The sequence below is a fragment of the Eretmochelys imbricata genome, chromosome 5 (assembly GCF_965152235.1).
Source record: "Eretmochelys imbricata isolate rEreImb1 chromosome 5, rEreImb1.hap1, whole genome shotgun sequence".
Taxonomy (NCBI): Eukaryota; Metazoa; Chordata; order Testudines; family Cheloniidae; genus Eretmochelys; species Eretmochelys imbricata.
This window is the reverse complement of record NC_135576.1, coordinates 128,843,152-128,868,634: the sequence shown is the minus strand read 5'-3', so window position 1 is coordinate 128,868,634 and position 25,483 is coordinate 128,843,152. Positions and strand designations below refer to the sequence as shown.

Below are 25,483 nucleotides of genomic sequence, written 5' to 3'. Positions count from 1 at the left end.
TGGCAAGGGGCTTCAAGGCCATGAGTATTACCTGAAACCTCTTAGAACCAGCTAGGTTTCAGTTTGACATTAGTTGTCTGAAATAAAGCCCATGTATGAAAAGAGAGGATTGAGTGTATGCTTAACAAAAAGTTGTGTGAACCCTTGAAAATATATGCAGCATTTATCTACATACAGCTGACTTATATGCAGCTAGGTGATGGAAAGAATTTATAACCTGTGAGAGGAAAGGCACAAGAGCTTGGAAGGTGTGTAGGTGAAATTACTTTGGAGCAAGAAGTGCTGTCAAGTGCATATAGTAAATTGGAAGGATTGAAAAAAATCCTCTAATCTTCCAGTTACAGTAATGATGATAGTTCTAACAATAGTAGCTACATTTTCAGAGTGATATTTTTTCATTACCATTTCCTTAAGACAATTTCACCCCTCCCCCAAATTTAGCCAAATAGTCTCTTCAAAAAGGATTATTTCCCTGTCATATTCAGGTCTTTTGAATTATCCACTGAAAAAACATGTAAAGAAAAGTTCTCTTCATTCACAAACATCTGAAAGAATTTTGCTCAAAATTTACAGAGAACAAGCATGGAAAATTACAGCCCAAAAGATGAAAGTTTCATAATCTGGTGTGTGTGAAACCAGGGGATTATGGAAATTGTTCTGTAACATTTACAAAAGTAGCGTGACTTCTATGCATATGCACACTGGATTCAGAGTTCTTCACATTATTTTAGCTCTTCAATTGCTCTCTGCTGTGGCACTGATCCATGTGAAGTATTAACTATTCTCAGGTCTCGCCATACTAACAGGTTTGGTCTTCAGGGTGACGGTTCATGAAAAAGCACATAATAAGACAGTGAGGGGTCCCTAAAGAGCAGAAAGTAAACACAGAGTCACAAGAGCAGCCATTGGCAGTTTGCTCAGAAGCATGAAAGCCTGAATTGGCAACACTGTAAAAAATCCACTTTGATCAGTATTTCTTACATTGATCTCCTCCTTCCTTGAATCACTACCCTCCAGCTTCTTTTTCTCTACCCAAGCCATCCTCCCAATCACACCCTTTGTCTCTTTCTCCCCTGTCATCTTCACGCTCTTACTCATACTAGAACTGGGCAAATCAAGCACAGGAAACCTATTCGCAAGTTATTTGTGAACAGACTTCAACCTTCTACTCATTTGGTCATTAGTCAATGACTGCTTTCTGCAAGCAAGCAGCAGGCTGAAGTGTGTCTATGGGCTTTGATTGTTGCTTCAGGCATTAACTACCCTTGATTTGCTCTCCTTGATCACATGTTTATGTCCCCGGACTGGATGACTCAAACCCAAAGTGTATCCAACCATCCCATGCAGATTCCTGCTGCTCTTTCCCATTGTCATAAATATAAAGGGAAGGGTAAACCCCTTTAAAATCCCTCCTGGCCAGAGGAAAAATCCTCTCACCTGTAAAGGGTTAAGAAGCTAAAGGTGACCTCGCTGGCACCTGACCAAAATGACCAATGAGGAGACAAGATATTTTCAAAAGCTGGGAGGAGGGAAAAAAACAAAGGCTCTGTGTCTGTCGGTATGCTGCTTTTGCTGGGGATAGAACAGGAATGGAGTCTTAGACCTTTCAGTAAGTAATCTAGCTAGGTATGTGTTAGATTATGATTTCTTTAAATAGCTGAGAAAAGAACTGTGCTGAATAGAATGACTATTTCTGTCTGTGTGCCTTTTTTGTAACTTAAGGTTTTGCCTAGAGGGATTCTCTATGTTTTGAATCTAATTACCCTGTAAGGTATCTACCATCCTGATTTTACAGAGGTGATTCCTTTACTTCTATTTCTATTAGAAGTCTTCTTGTAAGAAAACTGAATGCTTTTTCATTGTTCTCAGATCCAAGGGTTTGGGTCTGTGGTCACCTATGCAAATTGGTGAGGATTTTTACCAAACCTTTCCCAGGAAGTGGGGTGCAAGGGTTGGGAGGATTCTGGGGGGAAAGACGTGTCCAAACTACGTTTCCCAGTAAACCCAGTTAGAGTTTGGTGGTGGCAGTGGATATTCCAAGGACAAAAGATAGAATTAATTTGTACCTTGGGGAAGTTTTAACCTAAGCTGGTAAAAGTAAGCTTAGGAGGTTTTCAGGCAGGTCCCCACATCTGTACCCTAGCATTCAGAGTAGGGGAGGAACCTTGACACCCATACTGCCCCTTATGTTTACAATACTGTTCTTATTCCTCTTGGGAACTCACTTGCCTTTGCAAAGGCACGCACTCTCTCTTTCTTGTGTGCCTGACGCCCATCAAGGATTAGACCTTCCAATATGCTGCAGCTGGATTCAGTCTGCCTAACTAGCCCCAACCCTGTGAATGCATACATGTAGATCCTTCACCGGGGTTTCTCCATGTGCCTAAGGGTTTGCAGGACTGGTGCCTTTGATTTTTGTGATCCTTGGGACAGGGAACCTGTTTTCTAAGTAGTGTTGAACATACAAAGTGGAACAACTGTGCTCTAATTCTATTATTATTATTCAACATTTATAAGTTCACATAAATGAGCCTGGCATTCACATGATCAGATACATCCATAAATTTCTGCAGCCTTTTCTGCAAGGGCTTAAAGAAGTTTTAAGAACACAGTATCAGACAAGAAAGGACTTTAAGGATAGGGTTAAGAAGAGTGCTTAGTGTCTTTCCGGTCCCACTGACCTCACTGGGAGTGGAATTAGGCCAACTTGCAGTGCTTTAAAACACTCCATTCCAAAAATACACAAATGTTTGGTATTTGTATTTTATTTGAATGGTGTGGTTAAGAATAAATTAACTACCAATGAAGAGTATTTTTATTTAAACATTCAGCAACCTGTAAAACATTAATGGAGAAGCCAAGTTTCCTTTATACTTAAGAGCATTTTTCAGTCGCATACAGAAATGAATTATATAATGCTTTGCATCAAACAAATAGGAACACTATGTGATTTCAGGGCCTTTGTTTCAGATAATCTACATTTGTTGCACTCCATACAAATGAGCGCATTTACTGGAAATTGAGTGATTTCACATTACAGTTTTGATAATACAATTTTAGATTAGCAGTCTTTAAATAACTCGTTTACACCATGCATGTTCTCTAGCTATACCATTTTGTGCTGTGACCACATCAGTTCTTCCAAACACTCCAGCGTTAAGATGGGTTAGCACTTACATTGAAGGCTTTCAAGTACTTCAGGAAGAAATGCTGGTAGTTCAGCAGTTGATATTGCTCTTCCTGTATCTGTCCTGATCCCATATCTCTGAAAGGTATTGGTAGGGCACTCTGCTTCTGAAGGTGGATGATAAGTCTGGACCCTCTCTCGATGGTGTCTATGGGAGGGCTTTGGCTTCCTTGACCATGTGATGCTGCTCTAGGGAAGAGATGGGGTCCACGTGACCAAGAACAGAGTATCTTTGGACACAAACTCACCAAACTAGTGAAGAGGGCTTTAAACTAGGTTCCAAAGGGGCAGGTGACAAAAGCCAATAGGTAGGTATAAAAAAAAAGGTGATAGAGGACTTTCTGTTGTGAGGGAATGGAAAACTACAGTAGTGTCATAGGAACAAGTAGTAAATCACTGGGGGAATCCGCTCACCATAGATGTCTATATGCAAATGCAAGGAGTATGGTGGGGGGAACTGGAAGTGTTAATATATAAATTATGACTCAAGGGGAATCACAGACATGCAGAGCATGCAGTTGCATCCCTGACTATCTTGGCTAATAGGTCCATCAATGGCTATCTTCCATGAACTTATCTAATTCTTTTCTGAAGCCAGTTACAGAAAAGGAGTGAGCTACAGAATAAGGACAATGGACTTCAAAAAAGCAGTCTCTAACAAACTCAGAACTGGTAGATATAGTCCCAAGGGAAGAAAATCTAAGGGAAAAAGTTTGAGAGCTGGCAGTTTCTCAGACTATATTAAAGGCACAACAACAAAAGTATCCCGATGCAAAGGAAAGATAGGAAGAGGCCAATATGGCTCCACCAGGAGCTCTTTAGTAACCTGAAAATCAAAGAAGAATCCTACAAAAAGTGGAAACATGGACAAATTGGCAAGGATGAGTATAAAAGAAAAGCACAAGCACGTAGGGACAAAATCAGACAGGCTAAGGCACAAAATGAGTTACACCTAGCAAGGGATGTGAAAGGTAGTAAGAAGAGCAAGAAAAAGGCAAAGAAAAGTAAGTCCTCTACTGAGCGGGGAAGGAGAGCTAATAGCTGATGATGACATCAAGAAGGCTGAAGTGTTTAATGCCTATTTTGCTTCAGTCTTCACTAAAAAGGTTAATTTCCTCCTTTTAACAGGGTTACTGGCTTAGTGGATGGGGAAAGCTGTAGATGTGGATGCATCTTGATTTTAGTAAAGCTTTTGACACAGTCCCACATGACATTCTCACAAGCAAACTAATTGAGTCAACAACGTGATGCAGTTGCAAAAAAGACTAATATTCTGGGGTGTATTAAAAGGATTAACTCCTCCTGGATTAACAGGAGTATGTAAAAGGGAAGGTAATTATCCCACTCTATTCAGCATTGGTGATGCCTTATTGGAGTCATATGTTCAGTTTTGGGCGCCACACTTTAGGAAAGATGTGGACAATTGGAGAGAGTCCAGAGGAGAGCAACAAAAATGATAAAAGGTTTGAAAAAACAGACCTTTCAGGGAAAGCTTAAGAAAACTGTTTAGTTGTCAAAAGGAAGACTGAAGGAGGACCTGGTAAGTCTTCAAATATGTTAAGGGCTGTTATAAAAATTTGGTTGATTGTTCTTCATGACCACTGAAGGTAGGTCAAGAAGTAATCAGCTTAATCTTCAGCAAAGGAGATTAATGTTAAATATTAGGAAAAAATCTAAGTGTAGTTAAACTCTGGAATAGGTTTCCAATCAAGATTGTGGAATCCCCATCACTAGAGGTTTGTAAGAACAGGTTAGACAAACTCCTGTCAGATATAATCTAGGCTTACCTGGATCTGCCTCAGGGGATGGAATAGACAATCTATTGAGGTCCCTTCCAGCCCTACATTTCTATGATTAACCTTGGCTCCCTATCTGAATTCCAACTCTGGTACGCAGAGTAACAGCTGTGTTAGTCTGTATTTGCAAAAAGAAAAGGAGGACTTGTGGCACTTTAGAGACTAACTAATTTATTTGAGCATAAGCTTTGGTGAGCTACAGCTCACTTCATCGGATGCATACTGTGGAAAGTGTAGAATAAATTGGTTAGTCTCTAAGGTGCCACAACCAATTTATTCTACACTTTCCACAGTATGCATCCGATGAAGTGAGCTGTAGCTCACCAAAGCTTATGCTCAAATAAATTAGTTAGTCTCTAAAGTGCCACAAGTCCTCCTTTTCTTTTTGCGAACTTTGGTACTGTGATTATTCTGCTGCCTTCCCCTTGTGGTTTCAGCCTGACACAGTATATTTCTCTAGTGCCTGTTCTAAACAATCATGTAGTATTGCTGTATGCTGTTAAGCAGAGAAGGGTAAAGTGCCTCTTGGCTACCTCACAATGGTACTTGGAGACCATACCAATACAACTACACAACAAAAGACATTAAGGCAAAGTTAAGGTTGCAGACGCTGCCAGTGGTTTCAGTGTGAGAGCTAGAAAATGAAAAATCCAGGAAAAATAGGTTATTTCCTCTCTCAAACATAGCACTTTAATAGCTTCTCTCCATCCTGTGTCAGCCAACAATGATCCCTTCCTTATGTGCAGGGCATTGAAAATGTGCACCACACAATATTGGTTTTGTAGTTTGCTTCATACGTACACATCTGATACAATCGATTGCTGGGCCCTCTGTTAGGAAAGTAGATGGTCTGCTGGAAGTAGCACTAATATGTAGGATACTCCTTGAATAGGTACTTCTAAAAAAGTTAATAAAAATCAATCTGATGAAAACACCAGTCCACACGAGCAAGCCTGCCAGATCTCAGCGTTCACTTTAAAGCTAATGCTTGTTGTCTGTCTCGTTGAGCCTATCTTGAAGAAAATCAACCTGGTAGGCACTGGTTTTGGTTTACCTGTATCTGACGAGGGCATCCAGTCTAGGTAACTTATTTCTCAGACTAGAGCATCACAAAATGCTGCCATTTTTCTTCAAACTTAATTTTTGCCTACATGCAGCAATGGTTTTTAAGAGCTCTCTTCCCTTGGCCCTGCCCACTAGGACACTGACATCTACAACCTATCCTGAAGGATGACCCAACACTCTCACAAATCTTGAGAGACAGGCCAGTCCTTGCCTACAGGCAGCCCCTCAACCTGGAGCAAATACTCACCAGCAACCACATACCACACAACGGAACCACTAACCCAGGAACCTATCCTTGCAACAAAGCTCGTTGCTAACTGTGCCCACATATTTATTCAGGGGACACCATCACAGGGCCTAATAACATCAGCCACACTATCAGAGGCTTGTTCACCTGCACATCCACCAATGTGATATATGCCATCATGTGCCAGCAATCCCCTCTGCCATGTACATTGGTCAAACTGGACAGTCTCTACGTAAAAGAATAAATGGACACAAATCAGATGTCAAGAATTATAACATTCATAAACCAGTCGGAGAACACTTCAATCTCTCTGGTCACGCGATTACAGACATGAAAGTTGCGATATTACAACAAAAAAACTTCAAATCCAGACTCCAGTGAGAAACTGTTGAATTGGAATTCATTTGCAAATTTGATACAATTAACTTAGGTTACCTTGCATAATGACTTAACCACTCCCAGTCTCTATTCAAACCTATTTCCCCTTGTGTTTTTTCCTACCTCCCCCCCCCCCCCGACGTTCTTGTTAAATCCTGGATTTGTGCTGGAAATGGCCCACCTTGATTATCATACACATTGTAAGGAGAGTGGTCACTTTAGATAAGCTATTACAGCAGGAGAGTGGGGTGGGAGGAGGTATTTTTTCACGCTTTGTGTGTATATAAAAAGATCTTCTACACTTTCCACAGTATGCATCCGATGAAGTGAGCTGTAGCTCACAAAAGCTTATGCTCAAATAAATTGGTTAGTCTCTAAGGTGCCACAAGTACTCCTTTTCTTTTTGCAAATACAAACTAACACGGCTGTTACTCTGAAACCTGTCAGCATAGAGGACAGTATTGCTTCCTTTACAGTGTAGTCCTGTTATCTCACTTAACTCACCTGCTGCATGTGTTTTGCAAGCCACACAATTCTGTACCCATTTACCATCGCTCATAGTCAGGAAAGACGCATATCACCTCAACTATGTTCCTATAAAGTGCACTATACTGCAGTCTCCCTGCTGGTATGTTCATATTTGCTTGCACTGGTGGTCTGCTACTTGATAGGTTCTGAGCCAATGGGAAACTTAAGGTTTGGCTTCTTTGGCTGCAGTCTCATGGGCATTGGTAGGAACTAGATTGGGAAACAGTGGAAGGGATTTTTTTTTTTATACTTACAAAAGAAGGTGGAAATAAACTAGCCCATTTCAGAATGTCCTCATTAGAGGCACAAGCAGAAGAATCCTGCTTACAATCAAATCTCTTGCTGGGAAGTCTTCAATACTCTTGTCCAGTATTTGATTTAATGAGGACATGAATAGCAGGGAGACAATAACCCCTCCCACCCCTGCATAAAGGCTGCCTGATTGCAACACCACATGGATGACATTTAGTAACAAGAATAATTCTACCAGCAGTATGAAGTTACACAAGAAGTTTTATTTATAACAGAATTCAGCTACTTCATTCAATTCATGGTATTGGTTTAACTTTGAACCCACCGACACCAACAGCTCTAGTCACCCGAACATCATAATGGCCACCCAGGAGCAGAGCCCAATGAGAGCAATCTGGGGTCCCCAGGCACACTGCAGCATAGGCCCTATAGGATTTCAACCCTTGCACCAGGGCACCAATTGGTACTTGAAGTGGCAATATCCTGGGTCCCCCGTTCCTTCCCAAGAGGCAAGGGCAGCTGTATGGGCCCCGTCCTCCCCAACAGGATTGGCAGTAGGGACTTCCATTGATCAGGAGCAGCAGCAGGGTTGGCAGACAGATGGGCCTATTATGTACCTCAGCAGCCAGGGTGTGTCTGCTTGGATGGGGGCACAGGAGTGCAGGGCTCTTCCTTTCCCGCCTTACAGAGACCTGTGCTGGGCAGGGTTGGCAAAGACCCCACAGCAGTGGGTCATGGACTTAACATCCCGTCAAGGTGCATGGAGCTGTTCATACATCTCCAGTCTACTGTTCCAGGTTCTCCACAGATTTGGTTACACTTAATCATTTTTTCAAGCTTTACTTCAAAAGCATACCAGGTAGGAAGTTTGTTTTTAAAGCAGGCAGAGATTCTGAGGTCATCTCATGTTTCCAGAAGCCAGAGCCCTAGGCATGAGCCTATTGTGTCCATGCCTTAATCCAGCCTTGCCCAGCAACATTAACAAGTTGTGAGTAAACTGAGCTCACAAGCAGCATTGAACTAAGGGTAACAAATCAGATTTGCCAAACCAGTAATTCTAATGCCTTCCCCTCCCATTACCACATCTGGGAACATACCCTCAACCTTCCCCAAACACCCTACCAAATAAATAGCTTTTGCAGCATGCTTACTTCAGATCAAAGAGGGGACCCAAGGCCCTCATAGAGAATGTCCTGCCAGCAGCCCCCTCCCTTTTTTTTAATTAAGAAGGGCGTCCAGTTTGAGCACTCCCATTCACCTCAGCTGTTGCAGTATGGCAGAGAAAGTGGTCTCAGGTCAGCGGTCCCATGCTGTTCAGAGCTTTTTAGGGAAAACATCCCTTTAAATTCCATCTGGAGACCAATAAGGAGCCAGCACGGACCCTGGCACGCGGGCGTCATTTGTTCTCTGGGAGATGCTCTCCTCACTAAGAGATGCACCACTTTCTGCACCGACTTTTGTCTCCAAAAATGGCAGTCCGGTTCACCCCAGGTAGACCACATTGCGATACTTTAACCTTGAGGCGCTAAAGGGGTGAACAACAGTGGCAAGGTCGCATCTAAACAGAAAGGTCACAACCTCGTGGCCAAGTGTAGATGATAAAAAAGATGACAGGGTTACAGCTGTAATATGATCATCCAGTAGCACAGCTGGGGTGCAAAAAGCACTACAAAGGCTATGTCTACACTACCTCTGTAAGTCAACCTATGCTACGCAACTCCAGCTACGTGAATAACATAGCTGGAGTCAACGTACCTTAGGTCGAGTTACCACAGGGTGTACACTGCAGGGGGGTTGATGGGAGCCTTACTCTTCTCTGGGGTAGAGTACAGGGGTCAACTGGAGAGTGATCTGCAGTCTTTACTAGACCTGCTAAATCAACTGCTAGTAGATCGATCTCAGTGTGTCAATCCCGGCTGTAGTGTAGACCTGCTCTAAGTTGCAAACTCTGGTGACCAATGGCAGACACTCCTTCAGAACAAGTGATATTATCTTGGCTATCTTCTGAGGCTGTTTTCCCCAACATCCCCTCCACCTTGTCTGGGTTGAGCTATAGCCAGCACACTCGCATCCATGCCCCAATCTCAATTTGAGATTGTCTGAGCTGCTGAGCTGCATCCTTCTTCAAACTGGATGAGTGGATGAGAAGTGCACATTTGGGTGTCATCAGCACTCTGAAACACACCACAACCAATACCTCCTTACGAACTCTTCTCTGGGCCCCATGTGCATGCTGAACAGGAGAGTAACGAAATAACACCCTGTTATGTCCCACACCAAACAACTTTTCAGGAAGAGAAGCTATTCCACACAGCTACCCAGTGTTCTCTCAAATGAAAGAACAAAGCCAACCAAAAGCAGTCAAGGTCAGCAGGTGAGTCAACAAAACTTTGTGATCAACAATATTAAAGGGACCCAACAGATCTTATACCAAGATAAATACTGGATCTGCCGGGAGGACATGGGCCAACTGAGACTCTCTACTGACGCTAGGACTTTTATTCACATTGACAAGGGTCAAGGACTTCAGAAGCACCTAGAAACAGGGAGTTGTCTTGTTACAACTTTCTCTACAATCACACCCATTCCCTCTAACGAAGGGCAGGCTGCCTAAGGATAACGAAGATTTAGTGCAGTCTGTGCTCAAGAATGCACTGCTTGATGACACTCTGCACCAGCTAAGGACCCATCACTTCCCCACTTGCTTTCACCAGCTAGGAGAGGATGTAGATCCAAAGCATTGGTTGTGGGATGAAGTTCTCACATCTGCAGTACCTCAGGAAGCATTGCTGGCTGAAACTGTAGCAGACTAGTTAAGGCCTTTTTCCCCTCAAGACCTTGTTCTGCCACAACAGAAGCAGACAACTCACCCTTAATCAGCTTGACCTTGTCTGTAAAATATGACATTTCCTTGGGATGGTGAGGACTCTGTCCAGCTACTGAGGGGAGAAAATCCAGATTGACCAGACTCACTATAACCTAAAACATCTTCTGTCCAAGATTTAGTGCATATTATGAAGGGAAAAGACTTTTTTTTTTTGGTGCCTCCTGCATAACCACAATGCCAATTGCAATAACTTTCTATGCCTCAACCAGTCAGCCTCAGCATGAGATTTCCAGCCCCCACCCCTCTAGCCATCTTCCTCTTGCTCCAGAGGTCACGCATCATCTGTAAGCCAGGGGGACCTGTGACAACAAAGCCTCTGAAGAGGGCACCTGGTGGCCAGCTCCTCAATGGGGGAGGGCAAAAGTCTCAAGTCCTCCCAAACCACTGAGGAAACATCCTGTTAGTGGAACCTTTTCTTTGAGGGTGGACCATCAACATAGGTCCTTCACCCTGACCAGAGAAACAGGCCCCAACCCCAAAGTACAGGGGGCAGTGGTCACAGGTTTTAGACCCAATTGCCTAATCTCCAGTTGCGATCTAAAACCCAGTTCCAGAGGAACTTCACATCCCCCAGTTGGCTCTCTATATATGGTTTTCATTGTGTCAACTCCACCCGATACAGACTTTAGGAACATGTTTTCAGTGGCATAACTCCTTACACAGCAGCTGAACATACATTTCACAAGAATATTAATGACAGGTATGACCGTGGCTTTCATTTAAGACCTCACATGACATTCTTTGGTAACCAGAATGTACATACCAGGATCAAGATATTCTCGTAACCCCCTTGCCAGGTGGCACTGAGGGGTTATTAGGGTCACATCCCATTTTACAAAACTGTCACTTAGTGATTACATGCTATCACTGAAGATGGGTAAAGATTAGGACTTCTGTTTCAATATCTCATGCAGTTTCAACGTCAATCAATGAGCCAGATGCCGTATGTTAAGTAGAACTCCCCACTGAAATAAAGGGGGAATTTGGTTTTCAACACTGACACCCTGATTTGCCTTAGAGTAAACAAGCAGGTTAAATGAAGGAGAGGACATTGCACAACACTGTTTTTAAAATTGATCTAGCAAGTATCAAGAACTGTTGAACTAAAAAGGAGTATTGACCTAATGTGCCACATCTTCAATAGGAACCGAGAAAACCTGGACAAAAAACGGCTATTTGCTTATAGTACTGGCAAGAAAAAGAGTCTTGTGGTCAGAACACTAATAGATTTCCTGAAGTTGGTACAACTAAGTCTGCACAATCATCATTCCAATACATTTGCCTCAGTATATCTGAAAAAGCAGCTATGCTATTTTCCACTCTACAAAGGCAAATCTCTGTAAAACGATGAGAAAAGGATTCCAGGCTGCTCCACTGATATCCCAACAGTTGCTCTCCAAACCTCTGTGAATACTGTGCATTTGAACAGCAACAAATCTCATGAACTTCAAGGTGCCAATTCAAAAGTATCATATGTCGTTTTTCAAGCTGCTTTTCCTTAAAAAGAACCTCAGTCTCTTGTTGAAGTGCTTCTATTATTCTTGTTCAGACCCTTCCAAGGTCAAGTGCAGCAAAAAGTGGTGAAACTGGAAAAGGTTTATTATGAAGTAGTTTTGAGATAGGAATAGCATACATTGGATACATAAAGCAGTCCACATTCTGACTCTGCTCATTCAGCTGTCCTATAGAATGAACCTACTTCTGGAGACCAATTTTTTCCTTACCAGCTAGAAGCCATAATACCGGAACTCAGGGAAAAGAAGACCACCATTTATCTATGGTTTGATATTTTCTGAATTCATTGGCAGCACCTCTTCCCCTTGTTTAAACTTCAGCAGGCTCAAGCTTTGGGCCTCCCTCCCCGTTTCACCACACCAGGTCCATGCTGATGGAACTCAATGCCAAGCGCCGCAGCTGCAATATTTCACTTTAAAACCCTGAGTGAGACCCACAGCTCAGAAACCGAAGCCACCACGTTTTCTTGCCATATAGCCAAAAGGGAAGAGTTAGTGCCTGTGGATGGGTGATCAAAATGCCTCCTCTCACAGCTAAGGCCTGACAAGCCCAAACACCCTACTGCAACATGTAGAGTAGTTGTCCATCTGTTTCCCCCCAGTTTGATCTGCACACTCCCATTTTGTGCAGAAGTAATGCAACTGTGGGAGTTAGGGCTGGTCCAATCAAACTTTGTATTTGCAAACTGCTGTTGACTATCAGATCCTTCCAAACTGAGCATGCCATATTACAGCTGTGTCCTCTTTCATCTCACTTCCCAGGAGGCCAAAGGAAGAGTTCCCAACATATGACGATAAATTGCTTAGATTAGTATCTTCAGGCCAGAAGGGACTACTGTGATTATTCAGTCTGACCTCCTGCAGAACAATCCATACAATTTCAACCAATAATTCCTGTAGTGGAGGATTTTAAATTGATTTGCTAGACCCCAGAGGCGGCTTCCCCTCTAGTTCTCTTTCCATAGCTTTATGTGTTAGCCTGATGGGTAGAGGGAGAGATGCTCTAGGCCCCTGTAATTACATTCTATACTAAAATTAGGAAGTGTTGCTCAGGAATTTACCAAGTATAGAAGTTGGCAATAATCCCTATGCTGTTGCCAAGCAACAAATAACCAGAAAAATATTCGACCCGAGTATAAAGAGAATTCTCATTGTGCTGTGTGAGAGACACATTTTAACAAATACAAAATATTTCCAATATTCATCACTTCATAGTTAAAGCGTTTTTATTTAAGAAAGGGCAAAATTTCATTTTCTAAATACTCTAACACAGGTCACAATTAATGACGTTCAAGAACCATCAGTCTCTTATACAGTTTGCTCCAGCTGAACACCAGTTACTGAATGCCAACATTTTGAGATTGCCCATTCACAGAATTCGCATTATAGTGATTAAAATGGGTTGTTGGCTCCTTCTGGTAACAGAGATGCCATGTACCAGAATAGATGTGGCCTCTTTCTGAAACTCAGGGTGTCTGAAAATTGAGATGAAGGTTATAAGCAACCCTAACAAATTGGCCATCAGCCTCAGGAGTGAATTAGAGGTCTCAAAAGCATTTATTTTCAAACTGATGCAGTCCAAGAGGGTACATCATCTGTTAAACCCATCACTATACCTCTAAAACTGCAATACTGATTGTGCCTATGTTACTACACAGGCTAGAGTGAGAGTTAAAAAATATGGAAAGAATATTTAAATCTAGTATAGTTAACATTGATTTGTTTTGATAGTAGCTTGGAAAATGGCAAGATGTGCATTTACTGTGCCACATTCCCTGGGGGCATGTTCTGAGGTTTTAGGCTATCAGACAAGTGCATCCAGAGCATAAGTAGGGAATCTGACACCTTAGTGCTTGAAACTGAATCTATTAGCCCAGAGGTGGGCAAACTATATGGCCCATGGGCCACATCCAGCCAGCAGGACCCTCCTGCCTGGCCCCTGAGCTCCTGGCCTGGGAGGCTCACCCCTAGCTCCTCCCCCACTGTTCCCCCCTCCCCTGCACCTCAGCTCACTGCGCCAGCGGCGCAATGCTCTGGGCGGCGAGCTTCTGCGCAGCAGAGCCCGGCCTGACCCGGTGCTCTATGCTGCGCGGTGGGTGGCTGGCTCCAGTGGGGTGCCACGGCTGTAGCGCTGCCAGCCACCAGTGCTCCAGGCAGCGCAGTAAGGGGTAGGGGTGGATAGAGTGGAAGGGATGGTCAGGGGTGTGGTCAGGGCGGTCAGAGGGTGGGGAACAGGGTGGTTGAATGGGGGCTGGGGTCCCGGGGTGGGGGCAGTCAGAAAGGAGAGGAGGGGTTGGATGGGGCAGTAGGGGGCAGTCAGGGAGCAGGGGATGGTGGATGGGGCAGGAGTCCGGGGGGGGCCATCAGGGGCCAAGAAGCAGGGGGGGTTGGATAGGGGTTCGGGGCTGGGCCACGCCTGGCTGTTTGGGGAGGCACAGCCTCCCCTAACAGGCCCTCCATACAATTTTGGAAACCTGATGTGGCCCTCAGGCCAAAAAGTTTGCCCGTCCCTGTATTAGCCCTTTCAATGCTCAAAGCTCTAATGCTTTCATAATGTGTGAAAATCAAACAGGTTAAAATCTAACTATACATGCTTAGTAATAAGCAACAACACATTCTAGAACTGATCATTCAGAATCTGTAAAAGATTCATTACTTTGTCAGCCCTTAATGCTTCTTATTCATTGTGTGAAGCTCAGGAGAAAGGAATACAGAAGTCTCACACTCTTAATCATGGCATTCCTCTATGGGAGAGAATACTGCATTTATTGAAAAAAATGCAGACATTAAGAAAACTGCTAGAAAAACTGACACTGAATTACTGTATATAACCCATCCACTGTTTTGATGAAAAGGTGAAATATGTACAGGGGAAACACAAATATCAGTTAAAGAATATAAGATCTTGTAAGTTTCATCAAGAAATCCTGTATTATCTTGCAATGACAATCCGAAAGGAAGGAAACTGTCATTACACATTATGGTGACTGCAAAGTTAATACCATACATTTACAGCATGTAAGATACATATTTCTCATTTTATAAAAGCCTGTTAGGCACTGGCATACATATTTACACAAATCTGCAATTTCAATGAATTCATGTTTATAGAATTACATATGTTTTAATAGAATTGAAAATATTTAATATCAGTGATTTGTCAGGTTTCAACTCTCAAAATATCTACCTATGTAGGCTTAGCATTACATATTGCCTTTACCTAGTAACCTTCTGTCATAAATATAAAGGGAACGGTAACCACCTTTCTGTATACAGTGCTATAAAATCCCTCCTGGCCAGAGGCAACATCCTGTTACCTGTAAAGGGTTAAGAAGCTCAGCTAACCTGGCTGGCACCTGACCCAAAGGACCAATAAGGGGACAAGATACTTTCAAATCTTGTGGGGGGAGGGGAGGAAGGGTTTTGTTTGTGCTCTTTGTTTGATCGCGGTTGATCTCTCTTGGGACAGAGAGGCCAGACAGAAATCATCCACACTGAGTCAACAGTGTGCTGTTGTTGCCAAGAAGGCCAATGGCATTTTGGGATGTATAAGTAGGGGCATTGCCAGCAGATCGAGGGACGTGATCATTCCCCTCTATTCGACATTGGTGAGGCCTCATCTGGAGTACTGTGTCCAGTTTTGGGCCCCACACTACAAGAAGGATATGGAAAAATTGGAAAACGTCCAGCGGAGGGCAACAAAAATGATTAGGGGACTGGAACACATGACTTATGAGGAGAGGCTGAGGGAACTGGGGATGTTTAGTCTACAGAAGAGAAGAATGAGGGGGGATTTGATAGCTGCTTTCAACTACCTGAAAGGGGGTTCTAAAGAGGATGGATCTAGACTGTTCTCAGTGGTACCAGATGACAGAATGAGGAGTAATGGTCTCAAGTTGCAGCGGGGGAGGTTTAGGTTGGATATTAGGAAAAACATTTTCACTGGGAGGGTGGTGAAGCACTGAATGTGTTACCTATAGAGGTGGTGGAATCTCCTTCCTTAGAAGTTTTTAAGGTCAGGCTTGACAAAGCCCTGGCTGGGATGATTTAGTTGGGGATTAGTCCTGGTTTGAGCAGTGGGTTGGACTAGATGACCTCCTGAGGTCCCTTCCAACCCTGATATTCTGTGATCTTCTCCAACCCATCCTAATCCAAGTCTCCAATATTGCAACCAGTATAGGTAAGCCAGGCAAGGCAGATTAGTCTATCTTTTATGCGAATTTTCCCTGTGTTAAGAGGGAGGTTTATTCCTGTTTTCTGTAACTTTAAGGTTTTGCCCAGAGGGGGATCCTCTGTGTTTGAATCTGAATACCCTGTAAAGTATTTTCCATCCTGAGTTTTTTTTTTTTAAAATAAAATCCTTCTCTTAAGAACCAGACTGATTTTTCCATTGTTCCAAGACCCAGGGGTTTGCGTCTTTGATCATTTTGTAACCAGTTGGTTATGAAATTATTCTCAAGCCTCCCCAGGAAAGGGGGTGTGTAGGGTTTGGGTGGGGGGATATTTTGGGGGAAGATGTCTCCAAGTGGTCTCTTTCCCTGTTCTTTGTTTAAAACGCTTGGTTGTGGTGGCAGTATACTGTTCAAGGACAAGGCAAAGTTTGTACCTTGGGGAAGTTTTTAACCTAAGCTGGTAAGAATAAGTTTAGGGGGTCTTTCATGCGGGTCCCCACATCTGTGCCCTAGAGTTCAGAGTGGGGAAGGAATCCTGACACCTTCCCATTAACAACCTCAAATATACATAAACAAGTAAGATTTGACTATTATTTGCTCCACACAATAGAAAAATATTTTTCAATTTACAGACCCACCTTAATCTTATGACTAAAATCCACAAGGTTACTTCAAAAGAATGTTGTTCCAGTTTATAATGGCTTTTGGGACTGTGGTTTTAATGAATTACCTTTAATATTTTATTGTCTAGCTAAAAGTAGCTATATAAAGACTGTTCCCAAAACCAGCCTGTTAGGATATAGATATTCAGGCCTGTCCGTAAAGGCCTGTACTTTAAGAATTTAGGTGTATTCTTATCACTTGGCTAGTTAAAGGTATAAAAGAAAGAATCAAAATCACTGTCTGCCAGTGTAAGGTCCTTCTCTTACTGTGACAGTCTGAGGCCCTGTTCTTAGGCTAAGGCCTTTGGCTAAGCAGCAGAGGCAGCCATAAGCTAGGAAGCGAACAGTCACATCCTCACATTCCAAACTAGTCACACTGAAATAAGGTGTTATTGGGCTGTCAGGCACTATCAGGACAGGATTGTATTCCTATCACCTCCAGAGAAAGGGAGGCGCCTAGAAAATGTAAAAGGAAACTTAGTTTGATAGCATCCTGTCTGGCAAGAACTCACTTATCAATAGCTGGGATGTGAAATCCTCACTTCTGTATTGTTTTGTCATTATAGTTCCCACTTTGCTATTGTTTGTCTGTATAATCTCTGTCTGGTTCTGTGATTGTTTCTGTCTGCTATATAATTTTGCTGGGTGTAATCTAATTATTGTGGTGGGATATAATTGGTTAGCTAATCATGTTACAGTATGTTAGGATTGGTTAGTTAAATTTCAGTAGAATGATTGGTTAAGGTATAGCTAAGAATATTACTATATAAATTAGGGGCAAACAGGAAGTAAGTTGGGATTCGAAAATAAGGAAAAAGGAACTTGTATTTAAGCTTGCTGGAAGTTCACCCCAATAAACATCGAATTGTTTGCACCTTCGGACTTCGAGTATTGTTGCTCTCTGTTCATGCGAGAAGGACCAGGGAAGTGGGAGAGTGAAGGAATAAGCTCTCTAACACAGCAATTTTAGAATAACTGAAGAAATCTAAACTTAATGAGCACAGTTTTCACTTAGTTGAATGAGGACAGTCAAGCGCGTCCCCATTTAAGGCCTGATACATCTCCCATTGACCAGAATGGGGGCTGGATCAGGCCTTTAACATTGAAGGCAATGAGTTGCAAGTCCATGACTAACAATGACAAAACACTAATAAGATTTCATTACTAAGGAAGTTCTTAATATTTGAAGCCTCACTAAATCAGAGGTAATGGCTGCACTGGTGAAGATGGTAAAGATCTGAGTTCTGAAATAACTGATAGAGAATAAGGGAGCTGTAACTAATGATGAAAAGGTGGGTTTACTCAAATTAAACATTTTGAAACATAAATCTATTTAAATAAAACAAGCCTTGTATAACATATGTTTTCCAACAAACAAAAGATAATTACATTTCACAGGATAATTTAAAACCATTATTTTCATTATATGACTCCAGTCTAACCAGCTAGTACTGTAATGACAGACTTTGGAACGATACATTCACTTTCAGTCATGGATTTTCTGAGACCGGTTCTGATCCATGGCTGTAAAGAACATGCAAACAGCAGCTGTGATGAACACACGCATTCCCTCATAAAGAAGTTTAGGTGAGAACACACTCCATATGAACAAGTGGTACCGTAGACCTGTTACCAAAATTATGTAGACTGTGACTGGAACAGAACATATCAGTGCATAGCAGAAACAGCCATGACCCATTGCTGCTGAATTCCTGTTAAAAGAAAAAAAAAGTTAATGTTCATGTATTATAGATTCCAAGGTCAAACGGATGACTGTAGCCATCTGGTACGACCTCCTTGTATAACACAAGCTATACAACATCCCCCCTCCAACTGCAAACTCCTAGAGCATATCCTTTAGAAAAACATCCAGTGGTGATTTAAAAATGGTCGGTGATGGAGAGTCCACCATGACCTTTGGTAAACTGTTCCAATGGTTAATTACCATCACTGTCAAAAATTTACACTTCCTGTCTGAATTGGTCTAGCTTCAACTTCCAGCCACTGGATCATGTTATACCTGTCTCTGTTGGACTGAAGAGACCATTATTACATATCTGTTCCCCCTGTAGGTACTTAGACTGTACTCAAGTCACCCCATAACCTTCTCTTTGTTAATCTGAATAGATTGAGCTCCTTGAGTCTATCCCTATAAGGCATGTTTTCTAATTCTTTAATCATTCTTGTGGCTCTTCTCTGAACCCTCCCCAATTTATTAACATTCTTCTTGAATTGCGGGCACCAGAACTAGAAATAGTATTCCAGCAGTAGTTGTACCAGTGCCAAATACAGTACAGACCCGTTTACGCACGGATGTCAAGAGTCAAGCCGTCACGACCGCATGTTAATGGACCACGGGTTAAGAGGGCCATGCTGAAATATCTTAAGATACACACACACACACACACACACGTACCAGTTTAAGCTAAAAATGTGTAAGACATGTCGCGAAAGAAAGGTTTCCCGTTAGAATCAAATCAACAAGAATCAATTTCAAAAATTATTAGCACAGACTATATATATTACATGTACCAAGAGTCCACAATGATATATACAGTAGTCCTTGGCTCTAAAAAGTGTCTATGATTCACTTAGTAAAAAAGCAGTTATTTTCTGCTCTTTCTGGCTCGCATTTTTTTTTCTCTCTTATGAAGTCTGTCATTCGCCACAGATGAATGATTTCGATATTTTCCAGATTTTGCTCCTCCATAAATCTTACAACAGTTTCTACAACAGTAAGGGCTTCTGTGGGCAAAATTTTGACCTTTTCAACAACATCCTCCTCATCAAGAAAAGGAGTACTTGTGGCACCTTAGAGACTAACCAATTTATTTGAGCATGAGCTTTCGTGAGCTACAGCTCACTTCATCAGATGCATACCGTGGAAACTGCAGCAGACTTATATATACACAGAGAATATGAAACAATACCTCCTCCCACCCCACTGTCCTGCTGGGTGGTGGGAGGAGGTATTGTTTCATATTCTCTGTGTATATATAAAGTCTGCTGCAGTTTCCACGGTATGCATCTGATGAAGTGAGCTGTAGCTCACGAAAGCTCATGCTCAAATAAATTGGTTAGTCTCTAAGGTGCCACAAGTACTCCTTTTCTTTTTGCGAATACAGACTAACACGGCTGTTACTCTGAATCCTCCTCATCGTCATTGCCATCACTTTCACGATCTGACATAGCCTCGCAGCCTGTTAATATTTCTTCCTAGGACAGAAATTCTGAAGTCTGGCAATCTTCATCCATCTCCAGCCACTCGGTAAGGATTTCCGGTGATGTATCAAAACTAAAATCTTTTATCATTTGAAAGAGAAGTTTACCTTTATCCTCTTTTGCCTGCGTGCGTGTTTGTAGGATGTCTTCTTCCGAAAATCCTCCAAGTCTGGCTCTGAATAGGTGCCACTGCTGGAGTTTTCCAAGTCTGAGCCGTCTTTGATAGAAAAGGCATCACCGAGAGCCTTCATCCAGCAGTTTTCAATGGGCTTTTGTTTTACTCCGTCCCAAACTTTAACTAAATAAATAATTTCCTTCATGTTTAACTGTTTTGGGAATTCGGAAATGCCTGAAGACATGCATGACACTATCACCGAAATCAGCTCCCGTCGATAATTGTTTTTAATATTCTGAATAATACCCTGATCTAAAGGTTGAATTTTTGATGTTGTGTTGAATGGTAGGTATAGCGCTCGAATTTTTCCATCCCTCGATACCAGTGATTCGGCTGGAGGATGGGCTGGACTATTGTCAAATAGCAGAAGTGCTTTAGCTTCGAGTTTCTTCAACTGCAGATGCTTACGAAGAGCTGGAACAAAGCTGTTGTGGAACCAGTTGTCGAAAATGTGTCTAGTCGTCCAAGCATTTTTGCTGTTAGCGTATATTACTGGCAGTTTGGCTCTACTGAGGTGATTAAAGCAGCGAGGGTTATGAAAGTGGCCAATGAAAAGAGGGGCAAGCTTATGGCTGCCCATCTTATTACTACAAAAAAGAAGTCACACGATCTTTTATCTTTTTAAATCCAGCTGTTTTCTGTGTATTGTAATTAAAGGCTAAAGTCTTAACAGGTAGCAGTTTTGCAAATAAAGCTGTTTCATCACAATTATAAAGTTGTTCTTCATGGTAGTCTTCATTTTGTAAAATAGATTTTAACTCGGCGGGAAACGCGTTCGCAGCCGATTCATCGGCTGATCAGCTTTCTCCAGAAATCAATACCTGCACTATGCCATCACACTTTTTAAAACTCCTTATAAACCCCTTGCTGGCTTGGAATGATTCACCCCCCCCCCCGGTTAAATTTCCAAATTCTGTCACTTAGGCTTGAAGAATTGGCCCACTTAGCGGCATTCCTTTCGGCCTTTCCTGAGCAAACCACGTGCGCATGGCTTTGTCTATTGTGGCTTTTGCTGAATAGCGCACATGTTTTCGCTTAAGTCCCGTGGCGAAATCAATATTTTGAATAAAGCCATTCAGTTTAGATTTGTTTTTTAGCCATCCTTGGAGAGTAGATTCGGTAATCCCAATATCTTTTGAAACTTTGGCCTGGGTTTCTTTGCTATTTACTCTATCTATTGCAGCTAGCTTTTCTTCTACAGTGTAGGAACGCTGATGTTTGCCCTCTGCCATTAAAATTTTCTAATGTAGTATATATATAACTATTATATATTCTATATCTCTCCAGTGTGACCGTGACTAAGCATGCGTGATACGTCTTTACCATTATTGGTAAAGATGTACACAACACGTTTCCGCTCTGCACTTCCTGTTGATTTGTGTCACTGAGTCAGTGAGCAAATCTGTAGCTCTGCATATCAAGTTCCTGTACTAATGAGTCTCACATGTTAAATAGGTAGCACTGGGAGGCATAGCACTACCGCGCGTTAAGCGGATTCGCACGTAAACCGGTCTGTACTGCACAGAAGTAAAATAACCTCTTTACTGCTATTTGAGATCCTGTTTATACATCCAAGTATCACATTAGCTCTTTTGGCCACAGCATCACATTGGGAGCTCATGTTCTCTGATTATCCACCATGACCCCCAAATCTTTTTCAGAATCCTCCATTCCATAAGTGTGGTCCAGATTCTTTATTCCTTGATGTATACATTTACAGTTAGTTGTATTAAAACATATTGTTTGCTTGCGTCCAGCTTACCAAGTTGTGTGTCCGCTGCAAACTTTATCAGTTATGATTTTATGTTTATTTTCCAGGTCACTGCTAAAAATGTTAAATAGCATAGGGTCAAGAATTTATCCCTGCAGGACCCCCCTGGAAACACACCTGCTCAATGAGGATTCCCTATTTACAATTGCATTTGAGACCTATCAGTTAGCCAGTTTTTAATCCATTTAATATCATTCTACTCTTTTTTTAATCAAACTATCATGTCAAATGGCTTACAAAAGTCTTAGTAACAGAAGTCAACACTAACCAACCAACCAAACCTGTAATCTCATCAAACAAAGAAATATCAAAGTTAGTTTGACGGGGTCTGTTTTCCAGAAATCCCATGTTGATTTGCATTAATTACATTATCCTCCTTTAATTCTTGATTAATCAAGTCTCGTATCAGCCACCCCATTATCTTGCTTGGGATCATTGCCAGGCTGACAGGCCTATAATTATTCAGGTCATCCCATTTACCCTTTTTAAAAACTGGCAGAACGTTTCTTCTGGAACTTCCCCATTGCTTCAAAACTTATTGAAAATAAACATTAATGGTCCAGCGAGCACCTCAGCCAGCTCTTTTAAAACTCTGGGATGCAAGTTATCTGAACCTGCTGATTTTAAAAACGTTGAACCGTACCAGCTTCTGTTTAACATCCTTCAGAGATACTAGTGGAATTGAAAAGTGTTATCACTGTGCAATGAGATTGTCATAGTTTTTTCCCCAAATACAGAACTGAAATATGTATTGAACACCTCTGCCTTTTCTCCATTATTATTGATAATTCCATCTAGTAACAGACCAGTACCATTGTCAGGATTCTTCCCCCTCCACCCCCACCCCAAAATGAATAAATACCTGTTATACAGAACTTTTCATATCTTCATCTAACATTGTGTTATTATAAAGGCTCCTCTTACATGATCATCTTTATTTAGAAGACTGTCATATTTATTATTCAATGGCAATAATGTAACTAAGCCCTGGTCTACACTAGGACTTTAGGTCAAATTTAGCAGCGTTAAATCAATGTAAACCCTCATCCGTCCACACGATGAAGCCCTTTATTTCGACTTAAAGGGCTCTTAAAATCGATTTCCTTACTGCACCCCTGACAAGTGGATTAGTGCTTAAATCGGCCTTGCCGGGTCAAATTTGGGGTACTGTGGACACAATTTGACGGTATTGGCCTCCGGGAGCTATCCCAGAGTGCTCCATTGTGACCGCTCTGGACAGCACTCTCAACTCAGATACACTGGCCAGGTAGACAGGAAAAGAACCGCGAACTTTTGAATCTCATTTCCTGTTTGGCCAGCGTGGCAAGCTGCAGGTGACCATGCAGAGCTCATCAGCACAGGTGACCATGATGGAGTCCCAGAATCGCAGAAGCACTCCAGCATGGACTGAACGGAAGGTACGGGATCTGATCGCTGAAGGGGGGAGAGGAATCCGTGCTATCAGAACTCTGTTCCAGTTTTCGAAATGCCAAAACCTTTGTCAAAATCTCCCAGGGCATGAAGGACAGAGGCCATAACAGGGACCCGAAGCAGTGCCACGTGAAACTTAAGGAACTGAGGCAAGCCTACCAGAAAACCAGAGAGGCGAATGGCCGCTCTGGGTCAGAGCCCCAAACATGCCGCTTCTATGATGAGCTGCATGCCATTTTAGGGGGTTCAGCCACCACTACCCCCGCCGTGTTGTTTGACTCCTTCAATGGAGATGGAGGCAATACGGAAGCAGGTTTTGGGGACGAAGAAGAAGATGATAGCTCACAGCAAGCAAGTGGAGAAACCGCTTTTCCCAACAGCCAGGAACTGTTTCTCACCCTGGACCTGGAGCCAGTACCCCCCGAACCCACCCAAGGCTGCCTCCTGGACCCGGCAGGCGGAGAAAGGACCTCCGGTGAGTGTACCTTTAAAAATACTATACATGGTTTAAAGCAAGCATGTGAAAGGATTAATTTGCCCTGGCATTCGCAGCTCTCCTGGATGTACTCCCAAAGCCTTTGCAAAAGGTTTCTGGGGGAGGGCAGCCTTATTGTGTCCTTAATGGTAGGACACTTTACCACTCCAGGCCAGTAACACGTACTCGGGAATCATTGTACAACAAAGCACTGCAGTGTATGTTTGCTGGCATTCAAAGAACATCCGTTCTTTATCTCTCTGTGTTATCCTCAGGAGAGTGAGATACCATTCATGGTCACCTGGTTGAAATAGGGTGCTTTTCTTCAGGGGACACTCAGAGGAGCCCGTTCCTGCTGGGCTGTCTGCCTGTGGCTGAACAGAAATGTTCCCCGCTGTTAGCTATGGGAAGGGGTGAGGGGTTAGCCACACAGTGGGGGGAGGCAAAATGCGACCTTGTAACGAAAGCACATGTGCTATGTATGTAATGTTAACAGCAAGGTTTACCCTGAAAGAGTATAGCCACTGTTTTATAAAATGTGTCTTTTTAAATACTGCTGTCCCTTTTTTTTTCTCCACCAGCTGCATGTGTTTCAATGATCACAGGATCTTCTCCTTCCCAGAGGCTAGTGAAGATTAGAAAGAAAAAAAAACCACACTCATGATGAAACGTTCTCTGAGCTCATGCTGACAGAGCACAGACGAATGCGTGGCAAATAATGTCAGAGTGCAGGAAAGCACAAAATGACCGGGAGGAGAGGTGGCGGGCTGAAGAGAGGGCTGAAGCTCAAATGTGGCAGCAGCGTGATGAGAGGAGGCAGGTTTCAATGCTGAGGCTGCTGGAGGACCAAACCAGTATGCTCCAGTGTATGGTTGAGCTGCAGCAAAGGCAGCTGGAGCACAGACTGCCACTGCAGCCCCTCTGTAACCAACCGCCTTCCTCCCCAAGTTCCATAGCCTCCACACCCAGACGCCCAAGAACACGGTGGGGGGGCCACTGGCCAACCAGCCACTCCGCCACAGAGGATTGCCCAAAAAAAAGAAGGTTGGCATTCAATAAATTTTAAAGTTGTAAACTTTTAAAGTGCTGCGTGGCATTTTCCTTCCCTCCTCCACCACCCCTCCTGGGCTACCTTGGTAGTCATCCCCCTATTTGTGTGATGAATGAATAAAGAATGCATGAATGTGAAGCAACAACGACTTTATTGCCTCTGCAAGCAATGATCGAAGGGAGGAGGAGAGGGTGGTTAGCTTACAGGGAAGTAGAGTGAATCAAGGGGCGGGGGGTTTCATCAAGGAGAAACAAAGAGAACTTTCACACCGTAGCCTGGCCAGTCATGAAACTGGTTTTCAAAGCTTCTCTGATTCGTACCGCACCCTCCTGTGCTCTTCTAACCGCCCTGGTGTCTGGCTGCACATAACCAGCAGCCAGGTGATTTGCCTCAACCTCCCACCCCGCCATAAACGTCTCCCCCTTACTCTCACAGATATTGTGGAGCACACAGCAAGCAGTAATAATAGTGGGAATATTGGTTTTGCTGAGGTCTAAGCGAGTCAGTAAACTGCGCCAGCTCGCCATTAAACGTCCAAATGCACATTCTACCACCATTCTGCACTTGCTCAGCCTGTAGTTGAACAGCTCCTGACTACTGTCCAGGCTGCCTGTGTACGGCTTCATGAGCCATGGCATTAAGGGGTAGGCTGGGTCCCAAGGATACATAT

The 25,483-nt window shown here is 42.9% G+C and overlaps 1 protein-coding gene across 6 annotated transcripts in view; it reads right to left on the bottom strand.

Annotated features, from left to right (window-relative positions):
• Positions 1-2,803: 2,803 nt before the first annotated feature.
• PIGG (phosphatidylinositol glycan anchor biosynthesis class G (EMM blood group)) overlaps positions 2,804-25,483 on the bottom strand; it is a 165,589-nt gene continuing 142,909 nt past the window's right edge. For 5 of the 6 annotated variants that reach the window (XM_077817888.1, XM_077817892.1, XM_077817895.1 and 2 more), the window contains one exon: positions 14,257-18,400. In XM_077817888.1, the coding sequence (XP_077674014.1) occupies positions 18,175-18,400 (226 nt within the window). In that variant the 3' untranslated portion in view covers positions 14,257-18,174. Of the gene's footprint in view, positions 3,372-14,256; positions 18,401-25,483 lie in introns of those variants that run through there. The other variant, XM_077817889.1, reaches the window with a different exon arrangement.